At 34.8% G+C, this 22,765-nt stretch overlaps 2 protein-coding genes and 1 pseudogene across 5 annotated transcripts; all 3 read right to left on the bottom strand.

Annotated features, from left to right (window-relative positions):
* Positions 1-5,664: 5,664 nt before the first annotated feature.
* Positions 5,665-12,708, bottom strand: LOC104212122 (phosphate transporter PHO1 homolog 9-like; annotated as a pseudogene).
* LOC138868142 (phosphate transporter PHO1 homolog 9-like) lies at positions 11,981-13,777 on the bottom strand. The gene is made up of 5 exons (XM_070163018.1): positions 13,357-13,777; positions 12,864-13,000; positions 12,406-12,477; positions 12,193-12,322; positions 11,981-12,075 (listed from the first exon to the last, which is right to left on the bottom strand). Exons 1-5 carry the CDS (start codon positions 13,775-13,777, stop codon positions 11,981-11,983), a joined length of 855 nt encoding a protein of 284 aa, XP_070019119.1.
* Positions 12,907-18,353, bottom strand: LOC104212124 (pentatricopeptide repeat-containing protein At5g62370-like). 4 transcript variants are annotated; one of them, XM_070167670.1, is made up of 4 exons: positions 15,117-18,353; positions 14,809-15,021; positions 14,104-14,230; positions 12,907-13,000 (listed from the first exon to the last, which is right to left on the bottom strand). In XM_070167670.1, the coding sequence occupies exon 1, from the start codon at positions 18,246-18,248 to the stop codon at positions 15,273-15,275; it is 2,976 nt and encodes a 991-aa protein (XP_070023771.1). In that variant the 5' UTR covers positions 18,249-18,353; the 3' UTR covers positions 12,907-13,000; positions 14,104-14,230; positions 14,809-15,021; positions 15,117-15,272. The 4 variants fall into 4 exon arrangements, with proteins under 4 accessions (XP_070023771.1, XP_070023772.1, XP_070023773.1 ...); XM_070167671.1 differs by having other exon boundaries at positions 14,104-15,021; positions 15,117-15,204; positions 15,271-18,353; XM_070167672.1 differs by having other exon boundaries at positions 14,104-15,021; positions 15,145-15,204; positions 15,271-18,353.
* Positions 18,354-22,765: the final 4,412 nt, after the last annotated feature.

Raw genomic sequence — 22,765 nt, 5'->3', positions numbered from 1 at the left:
TTTATTAAATTCATTATTGTTTAGAACTTCAGCTCTATGAATGCTGAAGTTCAGCAAATACAAAACAAACTTCAGCTCTAGAATGCTGAAGTACATCATAAAAAGAAAAAAGCTTCAACTAAAACATGCTTAAGTTCAACAAATACAGAACAAAGCTTCAGCTAAAACATGCTGAAGTTTAGCAAATAAAGAACAAAGCTTCAGCTGCTAGAATGCTGAAGTTCAGCAATTACAAACAAAAACTTCAGCCAAAACATGTTGTAGTTTTATTGAACTGAAGTTTGCCATTTACATTATGAAACTGAAGTTTGCGTAATTGCCTTTGTAAGTCAGGTCAAACTTCATGCAAAAATATTTGAAGTTTTTCTACACTTCAGGCAAAACATTTTGAAGTTCAAACTTCAGACATAAATTTTTGCTACTTCAGGCTCGTATGTCTGAAGTTACGCGAAAAGTGGGTACGTTTGCAATTTTTTTTTGCAAAACGGGTATAAGTTAAAAGGTGACCCAAAAAGCGAGTATAGATGCAAATGCCTCTTTTATTCGCTGTATAGAGACTTTTCCTAGCATACCCTCTCTTCAATTGTAACATATCTTGGAAAACAGAAAGGGATTATTACATAAATAGCCGGCCAGTTTTAATTTTTGTTGTTTCTAGCCGGTATACATATATTATATATTATTATAAATAGTTATACATGTATTATATATAAACTGCATATTATATATTCGCCTGCTATTTTTTTGTTTAAGAGATTAAGTGAGAGACTATATTCTTCAAAAAGGGAAATTGAAAAGGGTGGGAGCAACATGATAGTGGGCTGATGTCTTAGGAACGCTATTAAAGGTCCAAACCAGGAGGTAATGAATCTTGGGCTCAAAATTTATGTACGTTCCTCACGTTTCTGAGTACATGTCCCGTATTTGCAACCCCCAATTAGAGTTGGGATTTTTACCTAGCTATACTATATTAGAAACTTATTTACCAATATTCTTTATGTTTTGTAATTTTTAATAATTATCTAGGTTTTTCTTACAAATTGTGTAGGTTTCTCCTTAAAAGGCTCTCATCTCATTATTTGTGCCTTCAATTAACGGATTCAATTATATCCTTTCCTTTTTTCCCTTTCCTCTTCTCTCTCCTTTTTTTTACATCATAATTCCTTAATCTACACCTAGAATCTGCATCTTCTCTCTTCCCACCATTGGCGACAACTTTATATTATTAAATCATCAATTGCATCGTTTTTGGTTGGGAGACCGGACAGCACTGAAAATGAAAAAATATTCGGGATTGTATGATAACTGTATCGTAATTGCATTTGAATTGTATCAGATATATCAATGCGTAAAACATAATTGTATCATACTTGTATCATAATTGTATCTAACTTGTAGATGATACATTAATATCCAAAATAATACCTGATATAATACTAATAAATTAATATATAATTATCATATATTTGTGATATAAACTGTGAAATTCGTCATGAACTCACAACTACTCATTATTCAGATACAAATTTGATACAATTTCGAAAGTATTCTTCACAATTCTGATACAATTATGTTACAACTTAAAACCGATTCTAAACTTAAACTAATACAATATCGTATCATATTTGTATTAGCATTGTATCATATATTGTTTTAGGTACAAATTGCGATACAATTTTGATACAACTTTGATCTTCATCTTTTTCAAGTTTCAATTTAAAACATCCACCTAGAACCAACTCTAAACTTAAATTATAATAAAATATTGTATTTTAATAGTATTAGTATATTGTATCAGAATTGCCTTAGGTATTGACGTATCAAATATACCTTAAATACAATTATGATACATTTATCATACAATCGTAATACAATGGCAGACCCCTCCACCTACAATTTCAAGGATAATGTTGATGGATTTGTCAATAATTGAAGCTTTTTAATGGTTGTTGGTGGAATTGATTCAGAGAAATATATAATGCTACAATTTTAGAGAGATAACAGTTTGATTTGTATCAGGGAGAGACAGAGAGATATTGATTGATTTGTATGAAATAGAGGTGATGATTTTGGGTATCAGTGGGTTCCTTACGGTGGGTAAGTATAAAGACAAATGATGTTTTGTAATCCTTTGAAAAAGGAAGAGTATCTTAAATGTAGGGGGATTATATGTAAGGGATACAATATTTAGGGTATGTTTCATTTCCTCCTTTTTATGGTTTTGTATAAAATTAATAAATATAGGTATATAAAGTAATTAATAAGGAACCTAAATAAAGATAGTAAATATGTTTCTATTATAGTATAGCTAGGTAAAAATCCCATTAGGGTTCCTGAAAAACATAATATGGGCTGTACTCCATATTGGGCTTTTGAAAGTCAGTGGAGCCCAATCGGTGTTGTGACAATCTTGTATTAGTAGTACATTGTACATTGGGATAAAAGGTATTACACGAAGAATAGATGAATCAGATTATGTTGTACAAGGTTTAATTCAGTTTCATTACTTCAACCTTTGACTGTACATGTGAATGTTAGGATGTGATGATATTGTAATTTATTGCTTTGTTACATATACTACAACTTGGTATTATAAATAGGATGTTAGACAGCATCCAACGTACTTTTTAACATTCTTAAACTCTTCTCTAAATTAGTTTTCGTCCTACAAGATTCCTCTTTCATATCAGTGAAGAATTCAATTGCTATGTTCAAAGCTTAAGTACGAGATTATTTTATTTTGTATTTGATTGAAATATTTAAATACGAGAAAAGGTAAGGAGCTTGTCACAATAGTAAGAAAGGTAATGCGGGAAGGCGTGTATAGTAAGGAAGAATATGGCTAGTGGCTACCGAGGTTTTCTTGTCATTTTGCAAAGTGAATATTCCAACTTTATGAAACGGTAGATGTAACATGTGAACTTGTTTAAAATGGATTAAAAAAAGGAAAAAAAAAAAAACAGAAACAAGTAAATAATGATGGACTGAGACTTTTGAATTTGAAACCTGTGGAATGACATTCGATTGTCTATTTTTTGTTTCTTAGGAAGCCATTTGGGTGCATTATGGGCCACAAAATATAATTCCAGGCATGTGGGCCTCATCTGATGTCATAAGATGGAGAAACGGCCACCTATTTTTTCTTTTCTCTTACGCTCACCCACACAGCCACACCATATCTGCATTTGTAAACACTGAAGAGTCGAGGTCGAAGTTGACTAAAGATTGAATTTTGAGGTCACTTTTCCCAGTTAATCTTTTAATTTATTATAGTATAATTTGAATTAGTGTGATATATTGTATATTCGAGCTTTTTTCTTGATGAGGCATTATATAGAGTCGAGAAGATATCAATAACTAAAGCATCTTTTGATTACTATCTTTCTAGTAAATTTCAAACAAACCTGTGCAATTTAAACCATATACAGCGGAAAGGAAGAGCAGTAATATACAGTCAAGGATGATATCCACAAGTTACTTAATTATATCAATAAGTGCTAATTGAATCAATTCTAATGCATGAAAATAAGTTTTTCTAAAGTTTTACCCAAAAAGTCAAAAATCGTCCCGGGGTCCACATGGTCAAAACCCGAGGTTCGAACCAAAACCCGATTATCCATTCCCCCATGAACCCAAATATATAATTTATTTTGAAATTGGACCTCAAATTGAGGTCCAAATTCCAAAATTTAAAAAATCTAAGTTCTATCCAAAATACTCAATATCACTAGCTAGAGTTATAATTAATAATGCCATGCTTTATTAGTTATAAATTAGATTAAGCTCTGTTATGTTATAAATTAGTAGCTTTGTTATTTCTAAATGTAAAATCTTAACATTAAAAAGAAGCCGAAAGAAAAAAGAAGTGAAGAGAAAAAGTTATAAAAAGAAAAAAGAAAAAAGAAAAAAAAAGCCCTTCAGTTTCATCATGCCACGTAGAGCATCAAAAAGTTATGGCTGTTGTGAATGATGAGATAAGCAAATGGGCAATTTGGTCAAGGTACACAAAAGCTTGTACTGCATCTAAAGTTACATTCCTTTTTTGGCCAACAATGGTGCCCCATTTTAACTAAAAAGACCTGATTATCCTTTGAATCTGAAGCAGCGATGTTGATGACACAGGCAGCTGATGAAGCGCAACTCTTGCTTCTAATATAAGAGAATAGTTATTGCAACTTAGTCTTGCACCGTCTCGGAACAGTCACACTAGCTTTCATGTAACAGAATCAACTCATCGTTTATTGAAAACACATCATTTAAGTCCGGACTAGATTCACGAGAGAATTGGCAGTCTTAGGGCATCTCCAAGGGTGCACTATTTTTTGCACCAAATCTAAATTTGGCATAAAATTTGGTATTTTTTTTGCTCCAATACCAAATCTTGCACCATTACGGTGCATGAATAGTGTTGCACCAATTGGTGCAACACTATTCATCAACACCAAATTAGATTTATTATTATTTTATTCATCTTTTTATTTTTTTGGACTTTTAATTTATCATATATTGTGTATATAATTAATTTTTATATTAAGATCTTTATAATTTTAATTTTATATCCTATATTATTTTGAGAGTAACATGTCATGTTCTAGGAATAGGCCCAATAGGCACACGGTCAAATGTGTAAATGATCCATTATATCCACCAATGTCTAAGGATGTTAGAAAGAGAAGTTTGAGTGATATGGTATACAAGTCAGCTACACTTTGTGTTGCTAAATTGTCCCGAAGTTGTACCATTTCTCAAGTATCGATTTATTAGTTATCAAAATATAAAATTTACTGTGATTACATCTTGATGCAACTACTAAAAATATTTGATGTGTCACAGTCACTTTGTGGGTCAATTTGGCCATGATGTTGTATATACGAGATTCGATACGTGGTTCAAACAATTTATAAGTTTATCCTGATAATGTTCTAACACTATGTAGGTAAATAATATTTGTAAGTTATGCTAACTTATGAATTTTTTTAACACTATATAGGTAAATAATCCAAATAATGGTGTAAATCAATTTTTGATAGATATATCTTGGGGATCTGGGCTTCAGGTCACAACAATATCTAAGTACGTAGTGAATGGTTATAAGTTTCATACAGAGGATTGCTCTAAAAATAAAAATAGCAACAACAGCGGTGTGTGAGTTCAAGGTGGCGATGGCAATCAAGTTGGAGATATTGATTATTATGGTGTGCTCAAAGAAATAATAGAGCTAGAATATACAGGTTGGCCATATAAGAAATTGATACTCTTTAGATGCAAGTGGTTTGACCCAAATCCAACAAGAGGTACAAGAGTACACAGCCAATACAACATAATTGAGGTTAATCATACGAGGGAGTATGATCGCTATGATCTTTTCATAATTGCACATAATGTTAGGCAAGTGTATTATGCTCTTTATCCATTGCGACGGAATAATTTCGAGTTGTAATAAAAACTAAACCTGTAGGTAGGGTAAAAGTCGAGAATGTGTTAGATGTTGCATATCAAAACGATATCTATAGTGTTTATGTCACGACCCAGATTTCCCACCTCGGGAGTCGTGATGGCGCCTACTAATGAAAGCTAGGCAAATCGACTGTTTTGAACCATTAACCTTTTTACCCATTTTATATCCTTTAACAATTATGAAGCAATAACATGTAGATAGCAGAATTTATAATAAGTGGGAGAAAAATAATAAACTATCTAAATATGTATCCAATACAATTGTTGGAACATCGACTACCCAGAACTGGTGTCACAATCTCACGGATGGTCTAAGAATACTACATACAAAGTCTGAAAAATAAACGATACACTATTTCTGAAATAAGTAGAGGAAACAAGATAAAGGGATAGAGGGAGACGCCTGGGCCCGCGGACGCCTGCAGGATTACCTTAGATCTCCGTGTGGACTGAAGGCAGCCGCCCACTTGTATCAGCTAAACATAGCTATAGACTCTTATCTTCGTCGTAGTTGAAAGGTAGTGGTACGGACTTGGAGGCACGATATTTCCCAACGTTATTCAAGTGCTCATTTTCCAACCTGAACAGTGAAAACAGCAAACTACTGTTAGATAGAAGCACACTATCTTTTACGAGATGTCAAATAAATACACAAGTAGCTGGCTAACTAATCAAATATCTGCTATACTATTATGGACAGTTGGTTGTTGTTATCTTTTAAATGACTTGATAATGTAAAAGTTTCTTTACACTGTCATTGAATATATGTTAAATCAAATAGATAATGCTTACCACCTGAAAAAGTTCCACATGCCTCGACGAAGGATCTCTAGACAGGCAACTATTGCAACCATTGCTTTCTTGTGCAGAAACGGTAGTTCTTGAAAATCTAGAACCAACTGCATCCATACTAGTCTCAGAATTATGTTAAGAACCTGCATTTAGAGTTCAATCATCAAAAACTTAATTTTCACCGGAAGAGCTTTATTATATAACTTGTTTCTGCACTTACAATGACAACAAAGTAGACAATCTTGTGTGGCACAAGTAGTTTGTCTCTCAACCAATGGTTTCTTGAATTCCTTTGCAATAGACCCCAATCTATGACAATGTCCCAGTAAGTGTTTGCAACTGTAGTAATTCCTGAAGTTGATGCAGACATTACTCTCCAAAAGGTCCCTCTCTTCTGATCATAAAGTGTCCTCATTAGAAGAGCAACAATGGTTGAGAGATATTTAAGGCTATTAAGCCCCTGCATCGAATCTTTCTCTTCAAATAAGCGGCGAAGGCACTGTATATATCATGAAATCATACAATGCACCATATTAAATAAATGTCAAGATATATATAGTGGGGAAATGGGAATATGATGATTTGTTGTGTGCAAAAATTATAATACCTGAATGAACCGAGACCAAAAGGGAATAATTGCAACGACTGTATAAGATTTGATAAACACTGCTTTCTTGACATTTATTTGATCTTGTTCTGAAGTTGCCCCACCCATAGTAGCAAACATAGAATTGCAAACTCCTAATTGCCTGAACCTGAAAATGAAATGCAAGAGAACATTATAGTTCTTTCCTATAAGTAATGAAAAATTTGCACATTACACTGACTGAATTATCAACTTCTTGAATCCTCTTTTGGTATAATATAGAAGTTTCACATTTAAAAAAAAAAATTAGTGTCAAACCTGGCTGGTAAGTTGATCTGCCAAGAAAAAATCTGGTAGCGTGACCTACAAAATGATGTGAGACACTTTAGTATCTATGTACTTCCTGTGATATTAATGCGCGTCTCTATATCTCTCACGCAAACTGTTGGTACCTTATAAAGGGGAGCACATAGACACTGCCAGGAACATCTTATAAGGAAGAAACGGCTTGAACGATATATGATGTTCAGAGGACAAAAAGTTATTAGAAGCAGAATCTGAAAAAAAAAAAAAAGAATTACAATCATTAGGGGTTTTGTAACTTGAAACATTGTGTATAGATCAGTTGAAGAATGTTTTTCTAGACTTACAAACACCAGGACAAGTGGGATCAGCTCAGTCACTGTCTCAAAACTTCGTTTTTTCGGGTCCATGTCCATATCCAGGTGGAAGAGTCCAGCACCCAATGCAAGTACTGAAACACCAGAAGCAAGGAGGAGTACTTGTCTGTAATTGAGCTCTGTTCCTTGCTTGAAGCCAAATATGAAGGGATAATTGACCCGAAAACGCCTCCAGTAGTATATGTTCCCCGCGTACATGAGCATATGGAGGACAATGAATCCGAATAGGCTGCAACGATACAATTTTGTTACTCATATGTATTGCTTAAAACATGGTTTCACTTAATGTAGAAACACAAGGGGAAAGAATCAATACGACTTTGTAAAAGACAGATGGTTAATCAGTTCACCTGCACAGTGGAAATACGTTTTCCATATACTGCCCACGACCCTTGTGCTCTAGAAGGTTTCTTAAATGTATTGATACAGCAATAGCTGCCACTAATGCTATTGAGCAGCCAGAGAACAAACCTACAGGTAAAATGTATATCAGTTACTAAAATGAACATATGATTCTGATGAAAGTGAGATGACAGGTCAATCCAGATATCTCAAACTATGGTTATGATGCACTAAGCCAACTTTTTGTAACCTCTGATAGAGGCGATCAAGGATCTAGAGTTAGTTGATTCAAATGAGTATGATCTAATTATATCTATACATTTACAAATTTATTTTGCATATGGTTACATAGTTCAAACTGAACAATGGTTCGGTTGAACCGGCAGAATCCACCCTAAATCCTCCTTTTGACCTCTGATTACATAGGAAGAGGAAGTTGATGCTAATAATGATGCATAATTACCCATGAAAAATGTTACTCTATGCGTTTCTCTTTTAGCTTGTGGACTTAAGATTTTCATTCCTTTCCTTCGATTTCCACTGACAAAATGATTTATGAACGTGACCTCCACTCTTTCTGTGAGCTTAGAAACCTAAAAAAGCAAAGATCAATGCGACGTTAAAACTATAGTTGCAAGTGGAATAATGCTGATAGGGAAACAACTTTTGAAACTGAAGGAAAATTTACCTCATCTGAGCTACCAAGATAAGATTTTACAATCATATCCGAGTATGATCTAGAAGCTTTCCTTGAGGTGATCTGTATCAATAAATTGCAAGGTTAAAAGGCAAAAGTACTTTCTATTGTGAAATAGTTATAACTTCAGTGTAGTAGTAGTACCTTATCATACTTCTTCATGATCTTGGAAAATGCCAACATATTTAAGAAACTGGCACATTAAAATACTTAAGTGTGAGTTGAAGACAAAAACAAAACTATAAGTTCTCATTTGGGAGAAAAAATTGCACCATTACCGGTAGCTTTTTAGAAGTCGAAGCTTTTGATAAAACTCAACAAAAGCCTTTCTCATTTGCTCTTCAGCTTTTCTGAGCTCTTCTTTGCTGAATGATAATTTTGAGTTTGAAGTCATGCAGCAATTTCTTAAAGTCGAAACAGGTGTTTCCGATTCAACATTGATTTGTCCAAAATCTCTAGTGGAGCAGGCCTAAAACCCATGGGACTCATCTTTGTTTTATTTTTTTCCCTTGTTGTTGCTTCCTCTTCCAGAACTTCTTCAGTGTTCATCTCAACTTCTTGAATTGTCTCCATTTCTGGCCTATCTACATTGGGGTTAAACAAGAATTCGAACAAATTAAAGGGCAATCATTGGATGGAGCAATAAAGCAAGTGGCAACAGCTGGGATGTCAAACCGTCTCGCATTTGCCATTGACTTTAACGAAGTTCCAGCATAAAAAGAGTGGATTTCAAGTGTCAAAATACTACACGGGAAAAAGGTCTAAATTGAGACATCTACTTTTGACTATGGTTTAAAGTCACTCTACATTATACTAAAAGGTTGAAGCTCCATTTTTTTCAAAAGCAAATGCGGAATGGTTTTGTTGCGACAAAGGTATGAATGACCCCAAATATAACCAGAGGCGGAACCAGAATTTGAAGTTTATGGGTTTGGGATTATAGTTCGTTTAAGCTACTGGATTCTAAATTAATATATTGTACTAAGGATTTTTTAAGACAAATATGTGGTTTAGACCAAAGTTATTGGGTTCGACTGAACCCGTATTTAACATGCTTGCTTCACCCCTAAATATAACGAAGGATAAAATAAAGATACTCAATGGGGTAATCCCCCCCCCCCTATCCCCTCCCCCCAATATTTTCCAAAAAAGATGGAACAGGAACATAGTAGCCAAAGTATCTGCACTTACTTGGACTAGTCAAATGAATAGGATCCACTGATGCTGGAGACAAGGTACTACTATTATCATTGCTTGAAGGATCCATCACTTGGGCTGTGTGCATTCCAATTGAAGGCTTATCAACCTTGATTCTTAGAGCAATAAGTGCTTCCATTTGTATACTCAACTTATCAGCCTCAACCTTCACTTCTCTTACTTTTTCCTGGTAAAAGGTTAGCACTTTATTGAATTCATCATCCAATCTCCTAAAGAAAACCAGCTCACATTCTCCACCTTCTTCACAAGACACAAAGAAAGTGGTTTCAAAATCACCTTCTGAATTCACTACTGTCACTTCATCTTCATTATTTTTCCTAGGAGAACTTTTGAAACTGTTTTGTAGTCCACTAAATGCTCTGTACATAGATAGCCTTTTCCTTAAAGAGCCTTTTGGGGTGACTGCAACTTGTGGTAATGGTGCATTCTTCTTTTTGAATTTCAAGATTTTTTTCAACTCATTCTTAAGAGAATTATAATCCATGTAAGCTTCTTGCCATTCATGGACCATTTGGGATGCATATTCTTTCCCAAATTTCATCTCTATCAAAGCTGATTGATTACTCTATGCTTTTTCTTGAGGAAAAAAATGGACTTTATTTGTTTTACCAAATCCAAAAAATGAAAAGATTGGTCTTTTATAGAGGATTTGGCGTCTAGCCATCATAAGAGAATATGGTCAACAATCAACTTGTTAAAAGGGACTATGTCTTAGCTGGTTTTGTTCTCTCATGCAGAGAACTATTTGAACTGCTATTAAAGGCACCCCACGTCCCAACAAATAACAACTTGTGATGTTTGGTCCCGGCGACTACTCAGTGGGTACATGCTTGTCTCTTACTAGCAAAAAATATCGGATAATTCTATCTATCAAGACTTAGACAATATGCGAAGAAATCACATTATGTTTTTTTTGTCTATGCAAAGATTGAAACTTTGAGCTTTCATGATTCTCACCTACTTTGTTGAACGCCACACCACTTAACAGGAAAGTTCCCTAGATCTTCGTGAAGTTTAGTGGTAACACCAATGATGACATAAACCGTCTTTTATCGCTGAAAACAAGAGCATACCAACTGTAGAAAGATTTGTTTTTCACTGTAAAATAAGTATTGATTAAGCAAATGCACGATTTAATAAATCTTCGCACCATTTCTCCTCTCAATCTTCCCACTACTGCCCTCAAATTCCTTCAAAATTACCTCTTTTGTTTTCACTCCTAATGCACCATTTTTATACAGATGAGACCCTTTTCTTAATCTTTCACATTACTGTAAAGATTTAGCAGAAAGATAAGCGAAGCTACTGATGCTCTCAAGAGCTAAAATAAGTAATGAAAAATTTGCACATTACACTGACTGAATTATCAACTTCTTGAATCCTCTTTTGGTATAATATAGAAGTTTCACATTTACAAAAAAAAAAAAAAAAAAAAAATTAGTGTCAAACCTGGCTGGTAATTTGATCTGCCAAGAAGAAATCTGGTAGAGTAACCTACAAAATGATGTAAGACGTTTCAGTATCTATGTACTTCCTGTGATATTACTAATGCACGTGAATCTGTATATCGATTAAATAAGCTGCCGTTACCTTATAAAGGAGAGCACATAGACAGTGCCAGGCACATCTTATAAGGAAGAAACGACTTGAACGATATATGATGTTCAGAGGACAAAAAGTTATTAGAAGCAGAACCTGAAGGAAAAAAATTAAGATCATTAGGGGGTATGAAATTTTTTGAAAACATATTGTATAGATCAGTTATAGAATGAAAGTAGAAGAAGAAGTAATGTTTTTTCTAGACTTACAACCACCAGGGCAAGTGGTATTAGCTCAGTTACTGTCCCAAAACTTCTTGTTTTTGGATCCATCTCCATATCCAGGTTGGCCTATGCTGCAGCTAATGCAAGTACTGCAAGACCAGAAGCAAGGAGAAGAACTTGTCTGTAACCTAGTTATGTTCCTTGCTTAAAGCCAAATATGAAGGGATAATTGACCCGAAAACGCCTCCAGTAGTATATGTTCCCCGCGTACATGAGCATATGGAGGACAATGAATCCGAATAGGCTGAAACGATACGACTTTATTACTCATATGTATTGCTTAAAACATGATTTCGCTTAATGTAGAAAGACACGGAAAGAATCAATACGATTTTGTAAAAGACAGATGGTTAGTTCACCTGTAGAGTGAAAATATGTTATCCATCTACTGCCCACGACCCTTGTGCTCTAGAAGGTTTCCTGCACGTATCGATACAACAATAGCTGCCACTAATGCAATTGAGCAGCCAGAGAACAAACCTATAGGTGAAAAGTATATCAGTTACTAAAACTGAACATTGTTGATTTGCATATGTATTACATAGTTCGAACTGAATGCAATGAATTCAGTTAATGCTAATAAGGATGCATGCTTACCCATGAAAAATGTTACTCTATGTGTTTCTCTTTTAGCTTGCGGTCTTAAAGTTTTCATTCCTTTCCTTCGATTTCCATTGACAAAATGCTTTATGAATGTGGCCTCGACTCTTTCTATGAGCTTAGAAACCTATGATAGCAAAGATCAATGAGAAGTTCAAACTACAGTTTCAACTGAAAGGAAAACAGTTTCTGAAACTGAAAGAAATATACCTCATCCGAGCTACCAAGATAAGATTTATCAACCATCTCTAGGTATGATTTAGAAGCTTTCCTTGAGGTTACCTGTATCAATAAATTGCAAGGTTAAAAAGGCCAAACTTTATACGAGTACTTTCTATTGCCAAATCTTCAATGTAGTACCTTATCATACTTCTTCATGATCTTGGAAAATGCCAACATATTTAAGAAACTGGCACATTAAGTAGTTAAATATGAGTTGAGTTGAAGACAAACAATACTAAATTCCTCATTTATGCGGGCGAAAAAATGCGCCATTACCAGTAGCTTTTTAGAAGTCGAAGCTTTTGTTAAAACTCAACAAAAGCCTTTCTTATTTGTTCTTCAGCTTTTCTGAGCTCTTCTCTGCTGAACGATAAGTTCGAATTTGAAGTCCTGATAACTTTTCTTAAATTCGAAACAGGTGTTTCGGGTTCAACATTGATTCTTACATGATCCAAGATCTCTAGTGGAGCAGGCCTAAATTCATTCATCTTTGCTGTATCTCTTCTCTCTGATGTTGCTTCCTTTTCCAGACTTTCTTCACTTGTCAGCTCTACTTCTTGAATTGCCTCCATATGTAACCTACCTATATTTGTGTAAAATCAAGAATTACAACAACAACAACAACAAACACAGCGTATTTCCACAAGTGGGGTCTGGGGAGGGTAGTGTGTACGCAGACCTTGTACCTACCTTTATAAAGGCTTAGAGGCTGTTTCCGGTAGTGTAAAATCAAGAATTACAACAACACAATAACAAACTTAGTGTAGTGCCACAAGTGGGGTCTGGGAGGGTAGTGTGTAGGCGGACCTTATCCCTACCTTTAAAAAGGCGGAGAGACTGTTTCCGGTAGTGTAAAATCAAGAATTCAAACAAATAAAATGGCAAATCATGGGATGTAGAAACAAAGCAAGTACCAGCAGCAGCTAAGATTGGACTTACTTGGACTTCTAAAATGAATAGGATCATTGACTTGGGAACTTTCCATTTCAATTGAAGGTTTATCAACCATAATTCTTAGAGCAATAAGTGCATCCATTTGTTTACTCAACTCATCAGCTTCATCCTTAACTTCCCCTACTTTTTTCTTGTAAAAAGTTAACACTTTATTAAATTCCTCATCCAATCTTCTAAAGAAAACCATTTCATATTCTCCACCATTTTCAGATGACATAAGAAACATAGTTTGATAATGACCTTCAGATCCTTCTTGTTGTACTGAATTCACTAATATAACTTCATCATCTTTGTCATTATTATTACTCAAAGATGAACTTTTGAAACTGTTGTATCTACTTTGTAATCCACTAAATGCTCTATACATAGATAACCTTCTTTTTAAAGAACCTTTTGGGGTTGCCATGTAAATCAACTGTAGAATATAAACAACATCACAGAATTTCAATAAGACTTATAAGAATGTTCAGAAGAACAAAAATGCAACAGATAATACAATTTTCTTAAGGGACATGTTATCAAACACTTTGTGGACTGATCAGTATAATTCTTTGATATTTCTTTCTCCAAAATTAATTTAACATCAGTTGTGACCCCTTTTACTATGATCGTCGGTGTACCCTTTTACAACATTCCAACCAATACTATCAATCAAACTATCACTAAAATAGATATGAGACATCATGTAAATAAATCAAAAACATTCTGAGCATCTGTAAAATGACCCCTCACCATTCTCGAAGCATCCAGTTTTATTCATATGCATGCAATGATTTCCATTAAACAACAGAGCATCATTTGGCGCTTCCAACATTTAAGCTCCATCTTATCTCCATCTGTATAGTATGCTACCCAAGCGCTGTTACATCCAACTATTAAGCACACCAAATAAGAGCTAATGGAAGCAAAGCAACAACAGGGTCATGGCTGAAGAGGCAAAAGTAAAAGAAGAGAACGATGAAAGGAAGAAAATTAGAGAACGTAAAACTAAAATCTAAGTAATAATAAATTAAAAGAAGAAAAAACCCATGAAACACTTACCAGTAGTGCGAAAAGGCAACATAACTAATATAGAAGGAACCCAAGCACATCAAACTTCAGAGAAGCAGAAAAATAGGAAGATGAAAAAGGTAAGAAGAGAACTAATTACCTCCAAATGCAAGCATCAAATCTAGGAAGTTACGACAAATTCCGAGAAGAAAAATTAAGAAATAGAAAAAGCAAATAGATCCAAATTGAGAAATAGAAGAAAAAGGAAAGAGAAACGGCTAAATTTACTATCACAAGGAAGAAAATGGGAATGGAACATTCCAGTCCCAATCTCTGCATTTGTTTGATGGACGAACGGGAGGGAGCTATTTAGTGACACGAATGGCAACTTCTTAACACGTGTTCTTCTATTGAACGAAGAGCAAAACATCAAGTACAGAAACTTACACGTGTTCAATAACCAATTAAATAGGAGGAATGAAATGGGCCTTGCCAAGAACAACCGCACAGTCCCTTTTGAGCTGGAACAAGAAGGTACCAAGAATTTAAACAAGGCATGGTATAGAATCCTCTTAGTAGAGTGGCTGGCTATGGAGCATAATCACGTAGATTAGCTCCCGAGTTCTGCTAAGAATGCATTTCAAATAGGATTATGCACACCTGAGAACCACCAAGTCATCAACAACTCAACGTCAGAATCCAGAGAATACCAGACTACTTAGAAACATCAAACAAAAATAAGAGTTAAGACATACACGTAGCCAGTGGCTTAAAACAGTTTACCAAAGGGAGTTCTGAGGGTACTCAAGCTAGAAGGTATAGCTCCACAGAAAAGTCCATATCCTGCTCATGCACACGCATCAGTAAGGGGATGAAGCCCAGCAATATCAGAGAGATTGCATAACCAACCTCTAGCTTGTGTACACCATAAATCTTCTTTTGTTAAGGAGCAAATCATTCATAAGACGAGCTTCATGCGACTTATTTTCTTCATCTAGCATACAAATTAACAATTTAAGATTATGGCCACAAGGGACATATTTATGGGCTAGCATATCTTCACATATCTTCAGTGCATGAACACTCCAATTATTAGCACAAAGAGAAGTGAGAAGATTCTCATATGATGCCTTAGAAGGGGCAAATCCTTTTTTGAGCATTGTGTATGAGATCGAAAGAGCATCAATGAGCCTTCCATGCTTGCATAGACCTCTTATTAAAGTGTTATACACAATTTTATCAGGAGAACAACCCTGTGCATTCATTCTGTTGAAGAGACTAACAGCAAGATCAATTTCGCCACTTCGGAAATGCCCATCAATTAGAATAGTAAAAGTAACTTGATTCGGTTGGACGCCCTCACTTTGCATCATATCCAGTTGCTTATATGCATCCTGCGTCTTCTCTGCCCAGCAAAATCCTGAAATTATGCCATTATACAAGTACAAATTTGGCATTAGGGGAGTGTTCTTCACTTTGTTTATCAGCCTAAGTGCAAGAAATTTAATTTGTTCCTGAGAGCTAATTGAGATTTTCAAACATTTTTCCCTAGAAAACATAGCACTCTGATGAAGTAGACGAAACAACATTTCCTTGGATTTTTCATACTGTTTCTGCGGAACAAGCCACTTCCCATGAAGTGACCTAATATTTCTAGAGACGCCACTGACCAAAGTAATATAGGTTACCAGGTCTCGCTCAATTTCACTTCTTTCCATCAAATCAACCAACTTAAATGCAAATTCAAACTCTTTTTTCCTTAAAAATTGTTTTATTAGAGAAGTATAAAGAACAGTATTTGGCATGAAACCCTCTTCTATCATTCGATCAAGGTATACACAGCCCTTTTCAATCATGTTCTTCTTAACTAACCCATGTATAAGAGCAGTATAAGCATAGTGGCTTGGTTGAACTCCATCTTCCAACATTTTGTCGAAGAGCTCATGGGCCTGAATAGCTCGTCCATTTATTGATAGAGCATTAATCATTGTCACAAACATAGTTTCATCAGGATAAATTCTAGCCTCGAGCATTCTCCGGAAAACTTCAAGGGCCTCATCTATTCTCTTTTGTCTGCCCAAACACCCAATGATGGAGTCATATATCGCAACACTAGGCTTCAATCCACTCTCTTCCATTTGGTCCAGAACTTCAAATGCTGATTGTATGTCACCCTGTTTGCAGTATTCATTCACCATAATCAAGAATGTTGTTTGATTTGGAACTTGACCTTGATCTTGCATAACTTCAACAAAGGATTTGGCATCCTCAAGTAGTCCGTTTTGGTAAAGGCACTTGATCATAGAGTTATAAGCTGACAGTGAAGGCTGAAGAGAAAGGCTTGCCATCTTGTCCATGCAAAGAAGAGCAGAATCAAGTTTTCCTCCTAAACATAAAGCAACCATGTATATATTGAAAGCAACATTGGCCAGAGATAAGTTTCTTGCCACAATTTCTCCCAAGAGATGATCAATATCAGACATGATATCTGTAGTAACTTTTTGACTGATAGTGCTAGGGATGTTAGAAAGGTCAATACCACAACCATTTTTGGCAATTGCCCGCAAAAATGTGCATGCTAGAGTAATCTCTGACCCTCTTGGATGATTGTTGACCAAGGTAAAAAACAAAACATGGTCAGGAACCAATCCATTATCCAACATCTTATTGTACAAGACATCTACTTCTGCTAACCGATTCTCTTTACAAAGCGCAGCAATTAAAGCAGTATAAGAGTGCACACTGGGAGCAACGTTGCACTGAATCATGTTATTTAACAGCATCAACGCACAATCAACTTTATGATCCTTGCAATACTTGCCAATCATGATTTGGTAACTTACTGCATCAGGTTCTAATCCAAATTCAGCCATCTGCTGATGTAGCACCCAACCCTTGTCCAACATGCCCAAGTTAAAAAACCCGTGCATCAGCGTGTTGTAAGTATACTTATCCGGTGCACATCCCAACTTAAGCATTCTAAGAAACACCCTCATAGCCATTTTCATTTTCTTGTTCTTCGAATACCCGTTAATAAGAGTTGTGTACATGATTTTATCCAGAACAAAACCATAAGACTCCATATCCATGCTCAACAACTCAGCTTCCTCGACTCGGCCCCTCTTACACAACGAAAGAACCAATGTCTTAAACAAATGAACATTGGGTGTCACCCCTCTCTCACACATTACATCAAACACATAGAGTGCCTCATCTAAGAACCCCCGATGGCACAAGCCATCCACTAACCTATTGTAACAACTGAAACTTAGTGATACTCCTGCATCAACAGCCACTACAAAAACATCAAACCCATCCAAGATGCTATGTTGGCCACAAAATCCCTTAATAAGCGCATTACACGTGCTACTACAAGGCCTCAATTTCATATCCAATAGTTTATCAAAAAGCAATTTTGCTTCCTCTAATTTACCCAAATTACAATAACAAATGGCCATTGAATTCAATAAAGACTGGTCTTTCGGTTCAATACCTCTCTTCAAAATGCAATATACATAAATATCTTCAGCCATTTGGGTTTCACCAGATGCCACGAGTTGTCGAATGAGAAAACTATAGCTAGTTGCATCAGGCTCGATACCGCGAGAAATGGAGAATTCAACGGCTGAGATAGCTTCAGAGACTGATGAGGATTGCTTGATGATTCTCTGAATCACTTTCTGAGCTAAACCGAATAACCCGCGAAGTATTAACTGCTCTACAAGTGAAAAACACAAGGTCTTGTGATTATTAATTGGGGAGGATGTGGGAACATCACATGATATTGCTTCACTAGGTAAATGGCAAGCAGTAAAACGTCTCTTTGTTGTTCTAGAGAGATAGGAGAAGCACAACCAATGGTGTAGTCCAAGTCTATGCTTGCTCATGGCGTTGGTCAGGAACTGAGAAAAGACCGCCGGCGACGTGGGGAGGAAAGAGACGGCGGGTTCCGCATTTTTTAGGCTAATAAGGGTAACGTAGTAAAGACAAACGATTTAATTTCTGTTAATATATACATTTGTACCTCATAAATTAATCACAACTAATTCTGACTAGCATAATATGGTCCCCTTTGGAAGTTTAGAAATTTATTCAAACTGAATAAGATTATTACTATTGCTGACTTGTTTTGTACCCTTTTAATTGTATTTTATAATTCAAACAAATAGTAGTTTTTATGATATGTATTTGATTTGGAAAATCTTAATTTTTAATTAAAATATTGTAACAATTGACGCGATTTATACATGCAATGCTAGAAACAAAAACAAAAGAACCAAAAAAAAAAAGGAAAAGAAATAATTAGAATCTAAATCTATATCTATATATCAATCTATATCTATATTATATTAAAAGGAGAGTAGTATGCATTGTGGTTAAGCCAAGTGGCAAGCTAAAATAACGCCACTTGACAATTGTACGACAACATTAATTATTATAAATTATAAATAGAAACATAATTAAAAGAAGTAGTTTAATGAATCTTATACATAATCTAAATATATCTTAGATAAATAGAAGACTTCAAAAGTCCAGTACTCCAAGTCGAGATACTTCTTTTGATGATTTAAAAGAAGAAATCGAAAATTTGAAAAGAGATATTAAGTCTCTTAAGCAAAATCAAATGATTTGCGATCACCGGATTACTCAAATTGAGAAAAATAATTCTCTACCTGAATCTTCGACTAAAGGATTTTCTGATTTTTCTAATGATAAAGGAAAAGAAATTTCTGATGAAAAATCTGATTTATTTTTAGGTATGATGCAAATTGTTACTGCACACAAATGGTATATTAAATGTACTATTTTAATTGATAATAATTTTTCTATAACTGATATAGCTATGATTGATAGTGGTGCAGATGTAAGCTGCATTCAGGAAGGATTGATTCCTACTAGATATTTTCAAAAGACTACTCATTTGGTGAAATCCGCTTCTGGTCATGCTTTAGATATAGAGTACAAATTGCCTAATACTCATATTTGCCAGAATAAAGTCTGTATTCCACATTTCTTCTTTTTGGTAAAAAACCAGTTATACCCTCCAATCATACTTGGAACACCTTTTATTAATGCTATTTATCCGTTTAATAATATAGATGAACATGGTTTTTCTGCTAATTATCAAGATAAAAGGATAAGCTATTCCTTTGTTACAGATCCCGTAACTAGAGATATTAATGCCTTGATTAATATGAAACAAAGGCATGTTGATTCATTACAATTAGAAATTCTTAGTATGAATATATTCGATACTATACAATCTGCAAAAGTTCAGCAGAAGATTAAATTGATTGCTGAAAAAATGGCCGTTGATGTTTGCGCCGATCACCCTAGTGCCTTTTGGAACAGGAAAAGGCATATTGTAACTCTTCCATACGAAGAAACCTTCTCTGAGGATGATATTCCTACTAAATCTCGACCTTGCCAGATGAATGCTGAGCTAGTTGAATTCTGCAAAAACGAGATTGATAGTTTGTTACAAAAGGGTTTGATAAAACCCTCAAAATCTCCTTGGTCATGTTCTGCCTTTTATGTTAATAATGCGGCAGAAAAGGAACGAGGTATTCCTCGCTTAGTTATAAATTATAAACCATTAAATAAACATCTAAAATGGATTAGGTATCCTATCCCTAATAAAAGGGACTTGCTATCTAGGTTATATGACGCCAATATATTTTCAAAATTTGATTTAAAATCTGGTTATTGGCAAATTCAAATATTTAAAGAGCATACTTATAGAACTGCTTTCAATGTTCCATTTGGACAATATGAATGGAATGTTATGCCATTTGGTTTAAAAAATGCCCCTTCTGAATTTCAAAAAATTATGAATGATATTTTTAACCCATATTTGAATTTTATCATCGTTTATATTGACGACATATTAGTGTTTTCCAAAACTTTGGAGATGCATATCAAGCATCTTGATATTTTCAAGAAAATTGTTATACAAAACGGTTTAGTAATTTCTAAATCTAAGATGAGTCTATTCCAAACAAATGTTCGTTTTCTAGGTCATAATATTTGCCAGGGAAAAATTACCCCAATACAAAGATCTATTGATTTTGCCTCAAAATTTCCTGATGTTATCACTGACAGGACTCAATTACAAAGATTTTTGGGAAGTCTGAATTATATATCCCCTTTTTATAAAAGTTTGTCACGAGATCTAGCCCCTCTATACGATCGGCTGAAGAAAGATCATAAACACCCTTGGACTAACCAACATACTGAGTTAGTCAAAAGTATTAAAGGGCGTGTTAAATCTTTACCTTGTTTAACCCTTGCCAATCCTACTTGGCAAAAGATTATCGAGACAGATGCGTCTAATGTTGGATATGGAGGGATTTTGAAACAAGTAAATCCCAATAATAAGAGTGAATACTTAATAAGATTTCACTCTGGTAAATGGACCGAAGCCCAGAAGAAATACGCTACTGTGGCGCATGAAATGTTAACAATTGTTAAGTGTGTATTAAAATTTCAAGACGACTTATACAACCAAAAGTTTTTGATAAAAACTGATGCTCAATCTGTTAAATACATGTTTGACAAAGATTTTAAGCACGATGCTTCAAAATTAATATTTGCTAGATGGCAGGCTCAGCTAGCACCTTTCGATTTTGAAATACAATACAAAAAAGGAATTGATAATTCCCTTCCGGATTTTCTATCCCGGGAATATTTAGAATAGATTATGAATTATTATACCATGTTTTTTGATGATAAGGTACTGATCACTATTCTTAAAGTGATTAAATTAAATAGAGACTTACAAGAAGTTATACTTGATATTATTATGGCTGACATTATTAAAACAAGGGAAGAAGAACACTCTAATTTTCAAGAAGTTATTGATATTCTTCAGTTAATTGAAAATGTGTGTCCCTTCGGTCAAGATGATATCAGCACTAGAATTATGCTATCCTTTTTAATTAATAATGATTTGCAATCACTTTTTAATTAATAATGATTTGCAATTTCCGCAGAATGGACCCTTCATGGGTCACCAGGGGCAGAGGTAGGGGAAGATCTTCCCCTAGTAGGACTTATTCTCAGGGATCGTCATACGGATCCTCATCAAACTCTCCAGTAATACAAAGAGGAAAAAAGAGTTTGATAAACTCAAAGGTGCCGCATACAGGAGAATCCTCAGGACATTCTATACATCTGGAAGATATTCCAGAAGATAGTCCGTTATATGGACATCTGCAGGCTTATTTAGCATCCAAAAAGCAAAGTGATACTTTTGCTTCAATTGCTAAAGAGGAAGACAATGACGATATCAAGTCATATGAAAAGTTACCAAAGAGAGAAATGATATTTCTCCTTGAAAACTCTGAGATTCAGAGAAAAGAAGAACCGTGGAAAATATTTCAGAGATATCTGATTAATGGATTATACTATCCGGGTGAATCATATAAAACCCGCACCTATTATGAAACTATCCTGATCAGTACAGGTAGTGCAGAATTCCAGCACTTTTCGGGTTATAACACGAATGAAAATGTTTATAACTTTTCAAAAGTCATTATCAAACAGATTATATCTGTTGAAGAATGGGGTATTTCAACAATGAAAGAAAGGCAGATAAGCCTTAATAAATCACCTATGAATTTCACTTATTGGGATTATATTCAAGCATTTGATAGGGTGCTTTATTATAACAATGAGAGACATAAGCATACTTGGTTTATCAAAGTATGCGCAAAGGTATTTACAGGACCTATCCCTAACTGGTTTTTAAACTGGTGGTCATACCACGGTCCTACTACCAAGATTTTGCCCGAACCATTTCTAAAGTTATACAAAGAATGGACAAAAGCTTCGCCGTTCTTAACAGAGTTATACCACGCAGATCATATCTGCTACCTAGAAAAAATTGATCAAATCTACTTCTTTATTGAATTTTCAATCCCCTGGATCCATAAATGGACTCCGGAATTAGGTTATACGGAAGAACAAATCCCTTGTTTATATAGGGTATTCTACAATAATTTTTGGGACAAATTGATGAAGACTGATCCCAAAACAAAGACGTTATATGGACAAGAATTATTAGATTCTATTAAAACACAAGTCCATTTATATGTAACGGCCCCTCAAAAGAGGATAATAGAAGAAAGCACTGTTAAACATATTGCTCGGAGAATATCAATCCAAGACGGAGATAAAATTGATTTGATAAATCAATACTTAGAAGGATTGAAAAGAAATCTGCTCCAATCACTAGATCAGTGCGAAAAATCAGACACTTCGATGAGAAGTGAAACGAGTGGTGATGACCTCGTAGAAGATACACAACCTATACAGCCAGAAATGATATTATCTGACAGAGATATCGACAAGGTGGAAGAATTCCTCCAACAAATGCACAATTTGGACAAAAAGAAGACTTGAC

This window comes from Nicotiana sylvestris, chromosome 2 (assembly GCF_000393655.2).
Source record: "Nicotiana sylvestris chromosome 2, ASM39365v2, whole genome shotgun sequence".
Lineage (NCBI taxonomy): Eukaryota > Viridiplantae > Streptophyta > Magnoliopsida > Solanales > Solanaceae > Nicotiana > Nicotiana sylvestris.
The sequence above is the reverse complement of the archived record's forward strand: the minus strand, read 5'-3'. Positions and strand labels throughout refer to the sequence as shown.